Genomic DNA, 21,274 nt, shown 5'->3' with positions numbered 1-21,274 from the left:
CTCCCTTCTCGTGGCTGAAGACATCGCTCGCTCAAACGTCAAGCACGACGTGTCTACTTCGAGTTGAATATGCACGCGTACGATTTCTTTACTAGGTGCGAATGTCCACAAAGCGTGGAGCTTCCCGACTTCGACCCGGGAGTGCTTTTGCTAGAAAAAAATCGACAGCAAACTTTTCAACTTAGTTTACCGGCTGAACTATTACTAAGGAAAGAGATCACCAGAAGAGAGATGCCCCAGTAGCTCAGTGGCAAAGACGTCCGGTTCACGTGCGGTAGGACTGGGTTCGATCCCCCGTGAAACTTTTATTCTTTTTTTTTTTAAACATTTTCCGATGTTTGCATATCTTTTTTTTTTTTTTTCAATCATCATTGGAGAAACAAACAAAAAATAAACAAATGTTGTGGACGATACTTCGCTGAATTAAATGGTATGGGATTTCCGTTTTGACACCTGCGAACTCAATGTAATCACTTTCCACAAAATGCAAGGAGCATATAAATCAGGTAGCGTCCGCTTTTCGAGGTGCCCGTATATGTTCTACAGGAATTGCAGCCAGCCATTGGTCCCGATCCCGTTGATCTTTCGGAAACTCTGTCGCACAATGCCACTTTTTTTTCGAATGCAGGACATGTGAGCCAGCTCTTCACGCAACATCTTGGGTGTATTCTTTTCGGAGCCGATCATGGAAATTCACCACGGGCACTCACTACTCATCTCCAACTCCTCAATGTACAAAACAACTCATCTTGGAGTACAGAACAACGAGCGGAACAAACATAACTGCCAAAGAATCGCACGCCGCATGTCGTGTCGTCTGCTACAGAGAAAAGAAAAAAAAAAAACGCACGGTCGGGTGTAGCCACGTGACTTCCGCCACTGACTCTCTTCACTCCACTTCTCCGACCTCCGTCGGGTTTCGGTTTCGGTTTCGAGCAGTTGCGTCTTTTGGCTTTATTAAAAAAATACGCTACTCTGTTGCAAAATATTAATTGGGTAGTCCTCCGACACCATAAGGAAACGCCTAACAAAAAATGAAAAAAAAAATTTTTTTGGGGGGTGTCAGTGTCCCTTTAAAGGGACACTGACACCCTCCAAATTTTTTTTTTTAATTTTTTGCCAGGCGCTTCATTATGGTGTCGGAGGACTACCCAATTAATATTTTGCAACAGAGTAGCGTATTTTTTTAATAAAGCCAAAAGACGCAACTGCTCGAAACCGAAACCGAAACCCGACGGAGGTCGGAGAAGTGGAGAGAAGAGAGCGAGTGGCGGAAGTCACGTGGATACACCCGACCGTGTTTTTTTTTTTTTGTTTCTTTTTTCTCCTTCCCGGTAGCAGACGACATGCGGCGTACGGGAGCTGTTTGCCGTGGGATTCTTTTGCAGTTATGTATGTTCCGCTCGTTGTTCTGTACTCCAAGATGAGTTGTTTTGTATATTGAGGAGTTGGAGATGAGTAGTGAGTGCCCGTGGTGAATTTTGATCGGCTCCGAAAAGAATACACCCAAGATGTTGCGTGAAGAGCTGGCTGACATGTCCTGCGTCCGAAACAGAAGTGGCATTGTGCGACAGAGTTTCCGAAAGATCAACGGGATCGGGACCAATGGCTGGCTGCAATTCCTGTAGACCATTTACGGGCACCTCGGAAAGCGGACGCTACCTGATTTATATGCTCCTTGCATTTTGTGGAAAGTGATTACATTGAGTTCGCAGGTGTCAAAAAGGAAATCCCATACCATTTAATTCAGCGACGTGTCGTCCACAACATCTGTTTCATTTTTTTTCCTTCAGTGATAATTATAAAAAAAAAAAAGAAATGTAGACATCGAAAAACATAAAAAAAAAAAAAAAAAAAGTGCCACGGGGTATCGAACCCGATACTACGGCGTGTAAAGCGGACGTCTTTCCCACTGAGCTACTGGGGCATATCGAAACTAGTGGATCTCTTTCCGTAGTAATAATCCAGCCGATAAACTGTAAGCTGGAAAGTTTGCTACCGATTTTCCTTTAGCAAAAGCACTCCCGGGTCGAAGTCGGGATGCACCCCGCATTGGCGACATTCTCACCTTGTAAAGAAATTGTACGCGTACATATTCAACTCGAAGTAGACACGTCGTGCTTGACGTTTGCGCGAGCGATGTCTTCAGCCACGAGAAGGGAGCGACGGCTCGGCGACGTCTTCGTGCAAATCGGCTTGGTGGTCGGGCGTGTCGTACGGGATGAAGACCAATTCTTTTGATCAGTCCCAAATTTCTCTTTTAAAGGCAGACAAAATTCTCCGGTACCGCGAACGACAGTTCTGAAATAGAGGTCCCACGCCCGTCGTCCGCTGCCATCGCGTCCCTGCGAGTCCCACGATACGCGAAACGACGCACGCACAGAATGCTTCCGGTTGTCTGTGGAACTTTTTTTTTTCAATCAACGTATTTGCAGCTTTTTAGAAGCCACAAAAAATGGGTTTCATATTTTTTTCTATTTTTAATAATGAGTGTGTGCCTTCTGTGACCCACGACTTTGATTAAATTTGGTGGTCGCATCGATACCTTAGAAAACGGCCCGTGACCGCGGAAAAGAGAGTGAGCGAGACTCGAACCGGCCAGTTCTTGATCGGCGGTTTTCGGGCGGAAAGAAACCGAATTTCGAGCCGCAAATTCTGTTCTGGGTAGTTGAGCTCTCATATGTCACGTACAACTAAAAACCTCGGCGAGCATAAATACCCTGTCAGTGTCCCTTTAAGCTGATTCATGTTGCCAGTTGGAAGAAATGTTCGTCGTCCCTTGTTCCGAGTTTGTTTTATTCTTTCTTGTTGCCAGTCTCAAAGGCAGCTACAACCGTTTACACAAGCTTCCACAAAAAAAGCTTTTTTCGGTGAATGACGGCGAACAGGCAGAAAACGTGTCTTCAGTTTCAGCACGCTGCCGCCCAGCCTCTGCAACGCTCCAACCTGCCGTCCGGTGCCCGGCCGCATCATTCGCAGAGTGGGAATAGTTGCCTGGAGCGCGTGCCCGACTGGTGTGTTTAGTTTTGTAGCGTGAGCTACACTGACCGAGGTTGAGCAGTTTCGCGTGGCTCGCATAATGAGCCGTGCTCCGTGCTGCGCATGCGCGAGGAGCAGTGACGTCACACGGCGCACAGCTGCTGCGCCGGAGCCGCCACAGCGCCCGCCTCGCCGGTCTGCGCACTCCAGAGGAGTGACGTCATAGCCGCGGCAGACGCACTGGCGCTGCCGCGTGCCCAGCTGTGCGCCTCCGCTGCGCAGTAGCCAAGTCTGACGCTGCACCGGAGCCGCTTGATAGCGCCTCTCATTTTGTGCGCATAAGCTCACGCTACGTATATCCTGGCATAGCCGAGCGAAGCCACGGCAATTTTATTTAGCGTCCTTACTGCCCGTACAACAAAAGTGGCCCCGGAGTGGAAAGTAAACAAATGACGTCACAAAAGCGGGAGCGTCATGCTGTTGCATGTCGCGATCCTGCCGGTTAATCGTGGAAATGCTGGCAGAAAGCACGCGCCGCGAGCGCAAGTGTCGCTGTCGTCAAGGCGTCGTCCTAACTTCTGGCTACCGAATGTTCCGTGGACTGTCACAATGGAGTGCGACCTGCAGCAGAACAGGGTCCTCGGCTGTTCTGCTGCAGGTCATCCACCGCTGCTGGGACATCGCCAGGATCGCGACCGGTGACAGCATGACACTTGTATGACGTCATCAGGCGGAAATTGAGGGACCAATTTTTTTGGACGCGGTAAACACACAAGCCGGAGAAGCGTTCAAGTCATACGTTCCAGGGATCTAGCAACGGGTTCCAGCAGTTGGTTCCAGGCACCATTGACTCCGTAAGTGACTACGTCACAACATGGCGTCAGGGTCCAAACAAACCGTTGCTAGGGACGTTGCTATGGACTAATGCAAGGAGACTCCACATGAGGCTAGATTTTTGCTTACAAGTAAGTAAAGAATTTTCGTAAGCAATCTGACTTCTTGATATCTAACTATGAAGATGTTCTTGTCGTCTCAGTGTCGTATTGCAGCGATGAAAGCCATTTCTGAAGTATTACACTCCGCTTTGCTTTGGTAGCAGACGACACGATAGATTTGCTGGCCTCTGTTACAACGGGCGACAAAAACAAGTGCTACGCCATGGCCGTAGAGGCCACCGCAATGTGCACTTTTTTCTGTCAAGAACCTGCAGCTTAGTTCAGATGGGTGAAAGTGCCATAAAATCAAGACGTCAATCGCACCCGCGATGCGAGTTCAATCTGCAATAAACTCACGTTATTTATTTATTTATTTTTTATTTAGTTCTTTCGCGCTTAGGGGTCTTGCGGAAATCTGGAGAAACTGCAAGTATCTTTCTCCACGCGACGGTTACAACCAGGTACAAAGCGTAAACAAAATGTGGGATGTCAATCATCGCCGGAAGTGCTTTTCTCACGGGTGCAATGCACTTTTAGCAGACGATCGTCTCGATCGACGCCCGAACTTTCGATAAACCACATTTTGTTTCTCACCCCACTATGAATTCTTATAAGTGTCTGAAACTCATTCTATTTCAAACAAATGCAAGATCAGAATATCATCTTTACTCACACGATTCAGACGCCGGCACCGGCTTGGCCGGCGGGCGTGTTGCAGACGGCGTACTACTTGCATTCGTCGTCTGCTGCAGGCATCTAGAGGACCGGAAGTTGCAGTCATAAATATTTCAGAAAGAAGCGATTACCGGCATACTTCTGTTGAAACATATATGGCATTCAAGCTTTCTATATCTGTGATTTTTAGAAGTTTAAATCCTACTCGTGATTTTTGAACGGTCGGGCTTTCGTAGCGAAACCTAGTCACATGTATTTGTCCATAACAACGACCCTAGCAACGGTTTGTTTGGACTCATGACGTCACACTTACGCAATCCAATTTGTAATTTTTCTATTTAAAAAAGGTGCAGCTATGGCATTATTTTTAATCCTAAATCTCTCTTCCTAGAACATGGCTTGTTCATGAATATTTTTAGCCGAAATCTGAATAAAAGACCCACACAACCAGACAACGCTTACGAAACCGAAACTTAAAAGTCCCAAAGCCGAAACCTCTCAGTAACCCGATCGACTCAGCGCCATTTCATCACGCTCATTCGCAGCATTCGCATGTTTGTTTTCTTTTCAGTCGCAACCCTACGCGTGTCTTGGCCGCTACCCAACGTCCCTCATCGTCCGCCGGCACGACCCGTCACCGTAGGTGTAGCTTGTTTACATCAAGAGTTCGCCGACACTCCGTACGTGCGGCATCTGTGAGCGGTAAGTTATCCGTCCGCCGAACGTCCGAAAATGGGGGGCGCGTTGCCGGTGCACGACGTGCCACTCCGGTCGTTTCGATACTGCGCATCAATCCCGCTGTTCCTCAGTGACCCCTTTTTTATTTCACGGGAGCGCTATTAGGCTAACGCCGGCTCGTTGTTTAATTCGGAGTCCTCCGCGGAATGTTCCTTTCGTGCGAAAGAAACTGCTGGACCCACTGTTTAAGCTTGCCGTCCGCTGTTTCTTTGGCTGCGACGGTAGCCCCGTTTGACCGCCCAGTCTCGGCATACCAGCGAGCCAGACTGTCGTGCATCCGTCGAGAGAGGCGTTCCTTGCCTAGGAATAGCGCGACCTTGGCGGGCTAATGACTTGCCCGGCGTGTATCGTGGGACGTCCTTTTTTTCCGCCCTTCGGTACTGTGCTCGTGGAGAAATCCGTGCACCGGCTGCGGTTGAGCACGTATCGCCTAATGCCTCGTCGATTCACCCTGCCATGTTGCTCGGGGGCTTTGGTGCCAGTGCTTTTAAGCGATAGTTTTCCTTTGGAGTAATCCCGCAAAATATACATTCCGGGTACCTCGGTTCGTCGCGCGAATCCATTTTTATTTATTTAGTAGGCGCACCACCAGCTCCACTGGGCTAGTGGCAGGCGAGGTTGCGAAATGTACGAACAGAAAACGGATATAGTCGCAACAGTGGTGCAATTCCAGTGCCGTTGCAAAATTATACAGGAACGTTATGATGACAGTGATTGCTTGTTTGTTTGCTCTAATCGAGTTACTCGAGGTGAGGAAGCAACATCTAAAAACGTCAATCTTTGAACCTTTAGTGTATGTGACTCTGGGTCATTTAATAGTTATCAGGATGTTGACGAGAATGGTGTTAAACAATACCTTTCTACTTGAAGTGTGTCCCCTAGGACTGCATCGTCTGTAGCTGAGCTGTCGCACAAGCAGTGCTCCCACAAAAAGTGTGTTTTTGTTTCTTGTTTTTTAGCCAACAGAAGCATTCACTTTCCATAACCTTGCATAAAAAGGCCAAGCGTACAGCACTGCCATATTGCCGTGCGTGCCGCTGGCCAAGTACGCAGTGCGCCCGTGGCCCAACGGATATTGTGCTTGCCTCCCACGCTAAAGGCCGAGATTTGATGCCTGGCTGTGGATACACCTTTTTTCTTTTCTGTAATGTCGCATTCTAGTAAATTCGAGAACCTTGTTGCTTAATGAAGATTACAATTTTCTATGCCCCGAATGTACCTTGCCGATTATTCCAGAAGCCTATGCGTCTACATGGTGAGCGTAAGTCAGTCTCGCCCCAGCGCTCGATCCTGCTATCACACCTCTATTGACACCTGCGGCACTAGCCTTTCTTTATTTTTGTTTTGGGCACAAGTTCACCCCATTAAACATTTAGTTTGTTTCAGTTTTCGTCGCCTCATCAATTGTCGTTCGTGACAATATATATCAGTGTTGCGGAATGGGCACCCCCATTCCATTCCAATTCCATTCCGGGGAATTAGAGTTAACGATAATTCAATTCCTTCCAACTCCTAAGAATGGAGACACTGGGCCCATTCCCACTCCTGGAATGGCTGAATCGTTCCATTCCATTCCTCTAATTCCTAAACGTAAAAGTTGGCACTTGACAGCTACATTGTGTTGTCGGCATAAGCACCGTAAAGTTGGCATTATCAAATGCATAGACAATTGCAATGAAATGCAAAATGTCGAAAAAAAGCACTGATTTTACTAAGCGGAGCGCTGGTGGCACAAAATGTTTGTTTACATTCTATACAAACATCGAGAAAGCCCCTTGATATGTCGATGCTTGTTTAAAACGTCGGTCTTTCGACCGCGTGGCTCGCAACAAACAGCAAAACTTAAATCCACAAATTTTTTTGGCAAAATTTTTGCATTTGTCTTCTAGGACATACACGGGGAGCGTGTTTGTTTCATAAGACCATAAAAATGTCCAGTTCGTGCGTGGCGCAGAAATAAGCTAGATTACTGTATTCTTCAGGGTGGTTTCATTTGAATTCGACCAAGCTTGTCGGGGTCGGTCCTCAGAATTATCTGTAAAAAATATATGTGAAATCCCAATCCCTGCGATGAACAAAACTGCCTTTGAAAAAAATTAGAAATATGTAGTTCGAGAGAAAAAAAATATGGGACGCTGCCGGGTGAAATGCGTAGAAATCGCGATTCCATTTCTGCTCAAGTTTAGACGGTCTTTACAAAATATTGAGTTATCACTTACTCCTAATACTTTTTATACTATAAGTATGCGATGTGTGCTTTTGTTCGAGGTAAGTTATAGTTTTTACCATTTTTATTTATTTTTTACATAAAATCGCGAACATGCCACCCAGAGCAATTTCGGCTAACATTGGGATAGCTATATCAAACGGACGGTATGGAGCTATGTTATGAGACATATATCAATACGTAGCTATTTAAATAACCTATCAATTGGTTTGTATTTCTTGTTTATCGATTTTATTGAACACTATTGATTTCACCCCAACCCAAATGTGTACAAAAATTGAAAATATACAAATTTCGAAATAAATTTTTTCAAAAAGGCCATTTTTTATTTTCTTCTAACTTCTTTACTTCATAGCCCATAAGGTGTAGAAATAGTGTATATAAGTCTTGGGTGTAATATTTTTGTTGTATTTTGGTGAAAACCAGTTAAATAAGCCAATTTTAAGCCTGTCACTCAATCCTTGGTTCAACTATTCTGGCTTCACCACAATGGTACTGGCGGCCTCAATAATAACAATCGGTTTTAGAAGTTAGTTCATCATGATCAGTTTGCCAATATATATGCTCATGACGACTCCTGGAACATCTGACATACGTTACGGAGGGCAAAACTAAACATTCACGTTAACAGTAATGCCACCTTCAGTCTATTTGTGAGACGAGCCGACATGTCCAAAGCTCTGGCAGGTGAACGTTCTCATCTTAAAAATTGCTCACGCACAGTGTGACATAAATAAGTGTAATTTAAATATAAACACCAAACAATCACTCATGAAGCAACTCAGTACCTATCTTCTGTGATCATGGAAATTGTTTTCCACTGATGGACATTTTTTTTGCACAAACTTGCTGTTTGAGCTATGTAGATAGTTTTATTTTGCTTATAAGCTTACACACGTAATACAAAGTTCAGCTGACAAAATGAAAAACAAAAAAGCTGGTATCATGACACAAAAAGACACTCGATTTAACTACTAATGTATTCACGTTAATAAAATACACATATATAGACATTGATCATGGTGCACAACACTCCCCCTTCTATACATGCAGAGGCTTTTACGAAACGTCTGGAATTTGCCTACATAGTTAACAAAGTCACACATTTTGAAACAATAAGTAGCCACTAAAATACCGATTATGCAGTTTGCTGAAGACGCACTTCACCTTTTTCAAGTTGCCACACGTGTGAGAGGCGGATGCCTTTTTGAACCAGTATGGATCCCCATTCGGCTCTCTTGGTTTTGCGGAAATCACTCACGTCGTCTTTTTTTAAATTTAGGAGAGTCACATTTTTTACACACTTTCCCACCTTGTGCACAAAGTCCGTTGATTTCTGTATGGCCTCATCCACAGGCAAACGGAGGTTGTGCACCGTCGCCTGATGCTTCAGTAGCCCCCCTACTCCATCACAGGCGCTCTTGCCGTGTCCTGAGGCAGAAAAAACCCACTTCACCTTCGGAAGACCGGCTCGTTGGAACTCGTAGAGCTGAAATCTATTCTTAAAGTGAGCTGGTGCACCGTCAGATATATACGTTAATGACGTATAAACTGGAATGTTGTTCTCCAGCCAGTCCTCGATGCACCTTAGAGCGAGTACCGCGTGGGCAGTGTCATGGCACAGGTCTTCACACACGACACCGAAACATTTGAGACCTTGCGATGTCGACGCAACACATGTGAACACGGAGATTTGACGCTTGTGCCAGTGATGCTCTTGCATTTCGTGTGGCAGGGTCACCGTCCAGTTTTCCGCAAAATCAAAGTTCATGACAATATGCCTTGTGGTCACCTTGCTCTTCTCAATCCGAACAGCTTCCCGTTGACTTCTACGGATGAAGTCGTGAGTAGAAAACCTTGTGGCCCATTTTTGCATCTCTTTCAAAAAGGCGTTCGAGTCCGCAGTCTTATTCACCAAATTGCCGTTCTCCCACGTGCAAAATCTAATCTCCTCATCTGGAACCAATTGTAATTCTTGTAAGGAGAGTCGATCAATGCTAGGGCATTTCTTGCATTCGCCCCGTAAACAATTGGGCGTTGAGTCTGGGCAAAGGCACAGAGCGACAATACCCTCAGCCGTTATTTTTTCTTCCCGTACGCTGTTGAGGGCAGATAAGCACAAATCAAAATTTGTGCAGCACACGCATGCACACACGGTTTGGTCAGGGTTCAGCTTAACCCATTTTGGTCGCAGCGAATAAAATTTGGTCAATCCTAATTTGGAGTCCGGGTTAGCTTTCTTAAACAGCTTGTAGGCTTCTTTTATGGACCTGGTCATGTAGCGCTTGACAACGGCTTGTTGTTTTCCATCCTTCATAATGTTTACAACGTCCTTTTTGTTGGGGCTCTGCCGGGAACAGTCGAAATCATCGTCGGTGTAAAACCGCGTGGCTGACTGCACGATGTCCTCGCCTATCTTAGCGCCTTGGTATGGTTCGAGACGATCCCATACGCCAAATTGTTCACGAAGTCGCTTGGCCTTTTTTAGTACGTAGCTCGATGCCTCCGGGATTAAATGTGCGACCTCGTTAACAGTTACACTTGCAGGCACAAGCGTGAGCAGCTGGCATCTCTCCTGGTACGACGGTGTCTTGACAAAGGCTTTTCTGAGGTTTGCCCACCACCCGTCACAGTTAAGGCAGGAGGATTCAGTCCCAGAGTTTGACTCACCCGTTTCCAGGCTATATGCTGTAGCCAACTTTTTACGTAGTACTTGTCTGCTGTACGACGCTTCCACTTCCCGCTGTTTTCTTGCCACATAGGAGTGACGGCTCTTCGGGTTTATGACAGACGGCATCCGCAAGGAGGTTGTCTCAAGCCCTTTAGCAGATATTTCTTCATTAATGTCACCTACTACTTCATGTTCTTCAATGAAGCTTGCCGGAGAGCTTGAAGATGGGTCACTCACCGTACACGCTGAAAGTTGCTCACCGGTGCGTCGAAAACAGTTCTGGCAGAGCATATCCGTCGACAGAACAGTAGCAGCTTTGGTTGGAGACAGGATTCTTTCAATGCTTCTACGTTGAGGTCGGTTACGGGTCGAAAATATCGGTTGCGGTACATCACTCGCTTATGTCTCTCAAAGTAGTCGGCACAGGGGGGCTATGTTGCGCTTTTTGCACTCCCAGGAGACTAGGGAGAGGGAAGTGACGTCAACAACGCAGCAAATGCAGATTGGATGTTGATTTTGTTTTCTTCTGTCAACATCCAATCTGATTTGCTCTAGTCGTTGACGTCACTTCCCTCTTCCAAGTCTCCTGGGAGTGCAAAAAGCGCAACATAGCCCCCCAGGACTTCCTTTTGGCGCTGTAAACTGCAGCCATGACTGAAACGTGGACGTGAGAAATACGAGTGGTCACCTAATTTTAAGTTCAAACACGTGTGTTATTCCTTGCCGCGATCTTTTGCTTGTTTATTATTTCTCTCTTTCTGCTTTTATCTTCTTATTGTTTTAGTATCGACGACTGTTTGAATATAATCGCTGAAAACCATCACCGAGATAGAGCGCGCTGTATGTCTTTTCATTTAAAGGGGAGGGAAGTAATAAATAGCGAAAAACGACGATAATACAATCGCGGGATAAATGAGGACTGCAAACTTTAGGAAACACGTACAAAATCAAATAGACAAACTTAAAAGAGATAGACGCCGACAGAGAGTTCCTCTTTGGTGTGGTGCTTGCGTGCCCGAGACTGGTCTCGCCGGCAACTGCCAAAAATCACAGTGATCATAACTAAGATGCGTTGCGACCCCTGCGTAAACAAAGTTCCGCGAGTTCAGGAGATCGGCATGATAAAGTCAAAACTCTACTCTGTTCGCTTCCTCCTCTAGATAACCTTGACTAGACGGAGACAGACAAGTTTGCGCAGTGAGGTCCTTTGGTCAGAGAAGGATAGTTGGGGACAGCGAACCGATCCGATAAACAGCCTCGGTCGGAAGCACGAGGTCAACTAAGCTTATCAATGATTGTCTCAGATGTATCGTCTGAGACAATCATTGCTCTCCCTCGCGCTGATCAAAAGGGACCGGCGTTTGAGTCAGTTCGATGAAGAACTGAGTGCTACTTATGTTAGCACCCCGTTTGATGCAAGAAAAAAAAAAAAAAAAACAGTTTTTTATTATTTTTTTTTTGAAGAGGAGTCGTGTTCAAGTTCTACGTGGCTGTCAGAAATATTTTGTTTGTGATTTGTTAAACTTCGTAAACAAATTACAACCAGATGTCCAACTCTCTTGGTGAAACGCCGGCTGCCGCTTTCTGGAGCTCTACGTTCTTAATTCCTACCAATTTCGCTCCTGTTTGTGTTTCAAAGTAAAGGAAATGGCAAGAAGCTTCCTTTAGCCATGAAATTTGAGGGCAAAATGACAAAGCAATAAGAACATTTTAATCATTGTTCTTTCTATAGCTATAACGGCTTTTGCAATAATAATTAAGGGGTTTCATTTCTCTCAGAAACCGGACTATCGTATGTAACATATAGGTTGCATATTCAAGTTCACTTAACCGCACTCTGCTTCAGCGATTTAATCGGTAAGAACACTCACCCGCCAAATCTCAAAATATAATGTCTAGCTTGTCCCGCTCTCAGACTGCAGGTGGCATTACTGTTAACATGAATGGTTAATTTTGCCCTCCGTAACGTGTGTCAGATGTTCCAGGAGTCGTCATGAGCACATATAATGGCAAACTGATCATGACGAACTGGCTTCTAAAACCGATTGTTATTATTGAGGCCGCCAGTACCATTGTGGTGAAGCCAGAATAGTTGAACCAAGGATTGAGTGATAGGCTTAAAATTGGCTTATTTAACTGGTTGTCACCAAAAAACAACAAAAATATTACACCCAAGACTTGTATACACTATTTCTACACCTTATGGGCTATGAAGTAAAGAAGTTAGAAGAAAATAAAAAATGGCCTTTTTGAAAAAATTTATTTCAAAATTTGTATATTTTCAATTTTTGTACACATTTGGGGTGAAATCAATAGTGTTCAATAAAATCGATAAACAAGAAACACATACCAATCAATAGGTTATTTAAGTGGGTACGTATTGATATACGTCTCATGACATAGCTCCATACCGTTCGTTTGATATAGCTATCCCAATGTTAGTCGAAATTGCTCTGGGTGGCATGTTTGCGATTTTATATAAAAATAAATAAAAATGGTAAAAAACTATAATTTACCTCTAACAAAAGCACACATCGCATACTTATAGTATAAAAAGTATTAGGAGTAAGTGATAACTCAATATTTTGTAAAGACCGTCTAAACTTGAGCAGAAATGGAATCGCGATTTCCACGCATTTCACTCGGCAGCGTTCCATATTTTTTTTCTCTCGAACTACATATTTCTACTTTTTTTGAAAGGCAGTTTTGTTCATCGCAGGGATTGGGATTTCACATATATTTTTTACAGATAATTCTGAGGACCGACCCCGACAAGCTTGGTCGAATTCAAATGAAACCACCCTTCAAATACCTGCACAGCAATACGGCTAGTACGCTGCTGGAGGCGACTCCATGTACAGTGGCAAGAACACATCCTCTGACAAAGTACAACCTCTACGGCACAGCACGAGAGACTGTATATACCATGTCACGAAACCGTCTTTCTGCAGGTCTAGTCAGTTCGGTCACGCGACAAGAGCGGTGGCGACAATCTACTTTACCTTATGATGGACCGCAACAGACAGCAAGAGAGCCATCGAAACCAATCCACTGCCTTCTGTTCTGAGTGTCGCATGACCCTGGGGCGCAGTAACGCGCCGTGCGTGTAGTCCCCCTCACGGTGCTGGATTGCCTGGGGTGACTCGTAGCGTCCGCAGCGGTCCATCACAAGGTGAAACACAGTAGGCAGAGACTAAAGTCAAAGGAAATGAGCGGGAATTCGCTAGCTTGCTTGTAACCTTAACCCACTTGAATGTAAAACATATAACACAGGAAACAAGCATCGGAACAAAGACCAAGTAAAAGGGGGACTTACAAGTAAAAATGCAGTATAAAAAAACAAGCGTCAAAGTAAAGTGCAAGAAGAGAAGAGAAAAGTGAATTTCGCTTTGTTTTAATGCCGAGGCAAACCCAGATTTCGCACTTCAAAGGAGTGCGCGCGAATGAACGTGGAAGGCAACAGGACGCCTGCTAATCAGCGCTCCTCGAACTATAAGAAAACAATAACTGATCATCTTTCGGCGGCGTGCGAGTCAACGAGTTATCGGAGCTCTGCGAGGTATGAGTCGTCCCCCGCACGGCTCTGGTGCCCCGCTCCCAGATCTCGGTCTGTGTGCGTGTGTATTCTCCATGCCTTCCCGTGTATTCTCCATGCCTTCGTTTCTTTTGCTTGGTCTCTTGTTTCGCTCGCTCTCGTGTGACGCCAGTAAAGCCCGTCGCCTGCGCGAAAGGCGCCACCGCCAGTGGCACCTTTTGCCACAATATTATGTATTAATCTTCGTTTGAAATGCACCAAATCATGACAATTAATAAGGCCTGCTTCAGACGGGGCAACTTTTCCAGCAATTTTGAGATTGCTGGCGGGTTGTTCCCTAGCTTTCCCTAGATCGACCGGGATTGCTGAGATCGGGTCCGGCTCGAACAAGCGAGCAACTCGGAGCAATTCGAAGACCGTTGAAGCGGCTGCAGCCAATCAAAGACGCAATATTTTCACGTGACACCCTGTGGTGGTGATGATGACAGCTAAAGACTTAGTTCTGATTTGGCATGGATCGTTTTCGGAAATAAACAGTTTCAGAAAAATAAGTTAGTATTCTCAACGACGCTCAAAGACATAAGAACGCGTTTTTAGCGCGTAGCTGGGCGTCTAAATAGTGAAAGAAAAATCAAATTTAATGATGATGATGGCAAGTCGGAGCAATTCGGTTGCTGTGTGTGAACGTGGGCGGCCGGTGTTGCTGGTGTGATGAATGAAATCAAAATTTAACCAGTCTTCAAGGTTTCTTTTATACAGAAGAAAAAACTGCTGCAGGCAATCGAATCCAGGTTGGGTGCTGTTCTTGGAGCTTCATCACCTTTATTTTCCACCACAAGTTTTTGGGATTAAAGCTTGGCCACAGGCACACGAGGGATAAACCACATTCAGAATGTCCAAAAATCGCTACCGCACCAGAAGTTGTGGGTGAAATTCATGACGTGGCTTGAACAGAACGCCGAATAAGAGTGCATTGAATTCATGAAGTCGAGGGCATTTTTGAGGAATGAGTTGTCTCCCTGTCTGGGCCTGGGTTAGGCAGGCTGTTGGGCATTGCCATGTCGGGGCACGTCCCAGATGTCATTTGAGGCTGTATTCTCTTGTGGATGGCTCTCCCTCACCCTTCTCGGGTGACTTGCCTTAGGCACACCCTTCGGGACCTTGATACTTGGACGCGTCCGCCCTTCCGCGGATTGAACCTACTACCGACAACTCGCGCGCGTCCATTCTTGCAGGCTATCTATGCCGGCCCTAAAAAACGGCCGGGGGCTCTCGCCGGGGGAGGGCCTTGCTCCACTGAGCTCTGTTTGAGGCTCTTCTCCCTTCCGTGATTGTCTATTTGCGACAGCGCGAAGTTCGACCGGTGATCCTGTCAGATTGAGACATCGCCGATACTTCTGACTTTATTGAGGGCACAGCGTGTTGGCACTTGAGTCATTAAAGGGTCCCTGCTAGGACTTTTTTACTGGTTTTTAGTTTGCAGCGAACCTGAGCGCACTGAACGTAGTAACTTACTAAAACTTTCCTTTTCTCGAATTTTGCTTTATCTTAAAAGTTATAGGCGAATTAAAAGTTACAAGAACAAGCAAAAAATAACCTCCTTCATGACGTCCCTTGGTCGCTTGAGTGACTGAACTGGAGGAGGGGTAGTGAGCTCAGCGAGCGCTCATGGCTGCCGCACTCCGTGTCGACGGCTCGAGAGGGCGCCACTAAACCACGTGTTGGATAGGCTGTATTAAACGGGCAGCCAGGGCCGCTCGCACTGCATTTGTTTTGCAATTAAACACTAATTCAGCATGACACTTCATTGGCCACAAACGACAGCAAACACGGGGTAAAGATCAGTCGGAACGGGAGCCACTTCGTGCTGCCATACCGCCAAACCTGCTCACCGAATTAGCCGAAGGCCTTTGGAACGCTCGGAATCAGTTGGATCCTCGACCACATGCGCCGCCCTTTCCACCGCTTAGTGGCGGGTATGTCGACGGGTCATTTCTTGTTTCCATACTTTATAAAGTGCATTTGTTTCTTTCCTGACCTCAAATACTGAAGAAAAACTACTTTCATAAATAATTGAAACGGTTCGTGCCACTTATATTTTGTACTTTGACAAAAAAGCTTTTAGCGGCTCTGACCAGTAGTAAGCCCAGGACCAAAGTCTCCTCATATCGAGCGCTTTCGGCACTGCAGGTCGCCCCCGTGGGTGGAGGAGGTTTCCGCGTCGTCCGGTTAAAATATGACACATTGATATTTAGTTACTCTTTCCGTGCCCGCTGGCTTGCCCGCACCCCAAGAGACGTGGAAATCGCGAAAAAGGTAGATGCGTAAAGAGGATTGCAGGGCCCCTTTAAGTATGTCACTCTATGGGCCCACAGACCAACTGTGTTATTAGTGGCACCCCAACAAAAGGGAAACTCACAACCTCCAGAAATTGTTCTCTAGTTCCCCTCATTGGAACCCTGCGAGGAGTGTGTCATTCATAAACAGGAGTTCCTCTTCCTTTTCTTGTCAAGGTTGATGTCTTCACGTCGGGACAAGTGTGGCGAAATTTCACTTGCCGTCCCTAGAAGTGCCCAAGAAGCACAGGGAGACAATATTGCAGCCGGCACCTGTTCGGTAGCAGTTGCACCAGTTGCCCGACCGCAGATCTTTACGTCTTTCAGATCTGTCCTCGCTTGTCCCTCAAGCCAGCATGAGCTACTCGCCCTACCAACCGGGGACCGCTCCGGGCTACCCACCCCCCTCCCAGGGCTACCCAGCCCCGGGCTTTGGGGCCGAGCAGGGCTACCCACCTCCGACCCAGGGCTACCCGCCTCCGTCCCAGGGCTACCCACCTCCGGCACAGGGTTATCCACCGCCGGCGCAAGGCTACCCTCCTCCCGGGATGGGCTACCCCACCCCGCAGGGGGACATGGCATACGGGGGACCGCCGATCACGCAGCCCCCGTCCGCGTCGCAGGGAGGCTATCCTGCCCCCGAAATGGGTGAGTCAGTACGCTCCGTCTGCTCAGCACCTCCCAGATTACAAGGGTGGGGTACAGTGCTTGCATCTTCAACCAGTGTGTTTACTGTCCTTCCACACCCATGCACGACCACCCATGAACACTAATCCCGAAGTGGCAACAAACTATGTCGCAGGAGCCGGAGTGTCGGGCGTCGGATTCCTGGCAGTTGGTCGTAGAAATGCCGGTGGAAAAGAAGAGAGGACGCAAGGGTTGCTATTGGAGGCGTGTGTTGAGACACTAGCTTCGTTCAATTTACTTGCACCAATGGGGAAAAGTGTAGGGCAGTCTAATTCCAGTATGTGCACTGAGATACGACCGGAAGTACGCTGCCCTAGACTTTTCTGCATCGGTGCAGGTAAATGGAACGCAGCTAGTGGCACCATGGTGCGACTTGAAGCGGAAGCATTTTGCATAGAGCACGACCATACTGGTATCGACATCATGTGTGGAAGCCAACTTTTCTAATCAATGTCAGCTTACCTGGGCTCGGCACTATACATAACATTTGGGACTACGGTTGGCGTAAATTTTTTCCCTCAAGACCTGTAAAATGAGAACACGGATCCTCTCCATGCACCGTCGAAAAGCGCCGCGATTGTCTCTATCACAGTATGTCTACTCGATCCATCAGCGAGCAAAGAGCAACAATCTGATAATGAAAAGAATGAAAAATACTTGTCGCATAAATTTTATCGATTAGTTGCAATGGTGAATGTCATCTGTTAGTGATTTCCCGACCGTCGAATGCACAAACGGTTCGTAGGAACATCTTCTGATGCAGACAAAAAAAAAAAAAGTGGCAGTACGCTGCTGCCGTTGTTGCTGCTCACGACTACAGGACACGCGACTCCTGTGGGTCAGACGACAGAAAACAGTTCCGGAGCAACGTTAGACATGGGCGGATTTCGAACATGTCGAGGTGCCAAACTTTTACTTCGGAGTGAAACCGAGAAACGCAGCCACTGGAAGAAGTGGACGCATGCCGAGACGCTGCGGTTGCATTAGAACGGGTCGGAGCGGGCGGCGCTCCACCATGCGATGTGACGGGGACGCCGTTACCGGTGGCGTTGCAGAGCGGCGTGCTCCCCCATAGACATTGCGGCGTCCAATCTCGTGTCTGGTCTCCCTCAACTAGTCGGCAGAATGGGCGTCTGCTGCGTTGACGTCCACCACTGCGCAACTGCCGAGATCGTGACGCAGCACGATGCTTCAACGACGTCGGGCAAGAATCGAGGGACCAGGTTGGGGGACTCGACGAACGCACCGGTCAGACACTACGACTACAGTACTTGGAGTGCCGTAGCCGTAGTGCTGGCTTTTTTATGTCGCCCACTGTAGGCCGGCGCAGGACGCAGTTCAGACGCGATTGCTGCATCGGCGTTCGTCAGGGACTAGTGTCCTCGGTGATTTGACGCGAGTCCCGGCCTATCGCCGATGCGGCACTTCTGTCCGATTCGTGTCCCGTGCTGGCCTCCGGTGGGAGTCGTAGAAAAGTCGGCGCTGTAGCCTTGTTCTCTAGAGTCGGAGTCCCCATTCTTGTATAGGAGGGTCAGTTGCATGGTGTGTGTGTCCCGTAGGATTACGGAGAGCTACAAACGTCTCTGATTTTCTCGGCTCTCGGTGGACAAATTTTATCGGATTTCCCAAACCCCGGGTGGTCTTGCAGCATTAATTCTAGAAGTGAATAGAAAAAAAAAGATAAAGCCGTGTGAGGTGCACATTACAAAACCTCCTTGAACATGACTCGAGACAAACTGGTGCATCAAAGAGGGCTTTTGCACGGCAGTATGTCACTATGTCACCAACGTTCATGTGTAATACTTGGGAATATGTTTGTGGATGGCACTGCTGCATTTGCCTTGGAAGTCTGCTTTCTTAGCTTCATAATGATAATAATAATATTAAGCTTTAGTTCTGATTTGAAATACATGAATGGTATTTCGAATGGAGTACAAACTTACTCAATTTATTTCTCAGCAGAAATGCGTGGGAACAAGATTCTGTTGAAGATATTTTCAGGAAGAAAGAGTCAACAACTTTGTGAAATCGAAAAGTGTATTCGTGCTTCGGTCTAATATTTCAGAAATGCTTACGAGTTAAAAAAAAGGCATTTTTGAGCAGTTAAATCTCCAGTAAGAAAAATCCTGATGTCAAAATTGGGAAATTAACTGTGAGGTACAACCAAGTTTTCTTTTATATTTTTGATTAAACGATCCCCAACTTAAACTGTTCTGTTTTTGCTGAGAATAAGGTTCAAAGTGTAGACACAGAAAAATACACTGGCTGCACCTTTTTTTGGACACAGTCTGTAATAATAATATAAAGTAAATGTTTGAGTGTTTTTCATATAGGTGCAACCCCTGCTTAAAGAATTGGTGGAAGTGCATAATCCCGAGTAAAAGTGTGATGGTTTGGTTATAAGAAATGTTTCTTTGCCTGCTTGAGTCGTCCTTGTTGCCTATCCTAAAAGAATGCAGCATTATTTTGACCGTTTTTACTACCAACCCTTGTCCAGTGTTTTAGAAGGTTTTAGGAATATGATACTCATTGTAGACAAATGGGAGGTTTAATTTTCTTTGTTTATTCTTTACCACTGATCCTCACAAAACTAATTCGGCACACATTCATTCCTGTTTTTTGCTAAATACTGAAAACTGGAAACCCTATATTTATAGTTTGAGTTCAGTGTTTTCAGAGTAATTCAGAAAACTCGAAGGCCCTATTTGCAGTTCATCTTATGCGGGTTCATCTGGTCATTTTTGGTTTGTTAGATTTTCAGTAATTGGATGAGAGCCTGTTATTTTTCTTGTGTCATGTGATTGCTGCCAATTTTAAAACTTACAACGGGGTTGAGTGGAAATACTACCGTAAAATCCCGAAAGGGCAACCACCTTTTTGCCAGGGATAGTTGTAGCAAAAAGTGAGGAAAGTCATGTTTTGGGAGTCAACTCCAAAAACCACAAAAAATATGAGAAACGGCAGGTTTCTTTGTGCCTTTATTCTTGCTAATCCTCGTCGCTAAATCCATGAAAGGAAACATCACTGCCGCTGTCAAAAATTAAGTCCAAGGCCTCGTCCACTAGGCTCTGGTGTTCCCTGGGTCCCGCCTCTGCCACATCATACTCCGACGCCAAACAGTCATTGAGTTCGCCGTCCTCCGTGCCATCGAGGCTCGTTGAAATTTCGCACCTCCTGAAGGACCGCCGCACCGTTTCCTCAGAGAGGGAGGCCCACGCCTCTGCCACAAAGTCTACGACGTTCTGCCTAGACAGTCTCTTGGGATTTCCCTTGGGAGTCAGCTCACCCGCCCGGTAGAACACGCCCCAACACTCGTGCAAAGCACCCTCGAATGGTTTTATCCACAAAATGTTGGCGGGCTGCAGTATTGATGCGCAGCCGCCTGGTATCAGGGCTACGTCTGCGTCCCTGGTGTAGAGAGCTACTTGGGCAGCCTCGGTTTTAGGAATCGGCACCTGGTCTAGCACGAGGAGCCTTCACGCGTCGTTAACATTTGGTCCCCAGACCCTGTGCATCCACTCATGGAGGACGGGAGAGGTCATCCACCCGTTTCTAGATGATGGGACCCGCACATTTCCTGAAACGAATACCAGTACAAAAGTAATTGACAACTTGGAACTGATTGACTTACAAAGAAAGCGCATGCGGTAAGAAAGCACAAAGGCAACAGGTCTCAAACACAGCCGGTGGATACCTGCGGCCTACCCCCTGGGCGTACCTAACAGCCTGACCATTGCAATGGGGCAGTGGCTGCACCATCTTTTGTGACTATGGTGAAGCAAGACGAAATTGGTGTGGCCCTAGGGCAGGTGTGGCCAGGCTGACCCGGCCAAAGAGCCTCAAACAAAACCACGAAACTTCCAAGAGTCGCTCAGGGGGGGGGGACGATTTTGTCCAGAGCAATAAATAACACTCGATCTACTTTCAATCTAGCCGAATGTAAGGTAGCAGTAGCACAACACTACCGACCCGCAACCTGTTTTTCGATTTAAAATGCATACCATTTCTGTTTTGGGGGAAGTGCTCGTGTGTCCGGGAGGGAGGCGGGGGAAAGGGGGGGGGGGGTAGGTTAAGGGAGGGGGCCGCGAGCTGCACTTTAATCAGCGAAGAGCCGCAGCTTGGCCACCTCTGCTCTAGGGTAACTAATAGCACCACAATCACTTTTTTTTTTTTTTTTTTGTAAGTTTGAGGGGGCGGTTTATGGTGGGGTGGTTTTATAGTTTTTGTTTCTGTATTCAGTGATGTGATTGCTGCGCCAATTGCGGCAAACTGCGCCAAGGGGCTAAACCTGCTACATCCTGCTACATTTTGCCAGAATATGGGTAATCTGCGCCAAGCCTGCGCCAAAGGACCAGTTTTGGTCGCCTTTCAAAACTGAAACTAAACTGAGTATGCGTGAGCTAGGTGGCGCAAGCGGCCACCCGACACAAAGTACTCTGCATCAATCGTGACATTGTAACCCTGGAGCCGGGGAAAAGAAGGGACATAGGA

The 21,274-nt window shown here is 46.6% G+C and overlaps 1 protein-coding gene across 1 annotated transcript in view; it reads left to right on the top strand.

The window, feature by feature from the left end:
- The first annotated feature begins 5,151 nt into the window (after nucleotides 1–5,151).
- The window catches only part of LOC8040108 (phospholipid scramblase 2), a 54,133-nt gene continuing 38,010 nt past the window's right edge, over nucleotides 5,152–21,274 (top strand). Inside the window, exons 1-2 of the mRNA XM_040214112.3 lie at nucleotides 5,152–5,291; nucleotides 16,424–16,744. Coding sequence (XP_040070046.1) covers nucleotides 16,453–16,744 — 292 coding nt within the window. The 5' untranslated portion in view covers nucleotides 5,152–5,291; nucleotides 16,424–16,452. The remainder of the gene's footprint in view (nucleotides 5,292–16,423; nucleotides 16,745–21,274) is intronic.

The sequence above is a fragment of the Ixodes scapularis genome, unplaced genomic scaffold, assembly GCF_016920785.2.
Source record: "Ixodes scapularis isolate PalLabHiFi unplaced genomic scaffold, ASM1692078v2 ptg000822l_1__unscaffolded, whole genome shotgun sequence".
Classification (NCBI taxonomy): domain Eukaryota; kingdom Metazoa; phylum Arthropoda; class Arachnida; order Ixodida; family Ixodidae; genus Ixodes; species Ixodes scapularis.
The sequence above is the reverse complement of the archived record's forward strand: the minus strand, read 5'-3'. Positions and strand labels throughout refer to the sequence as shown.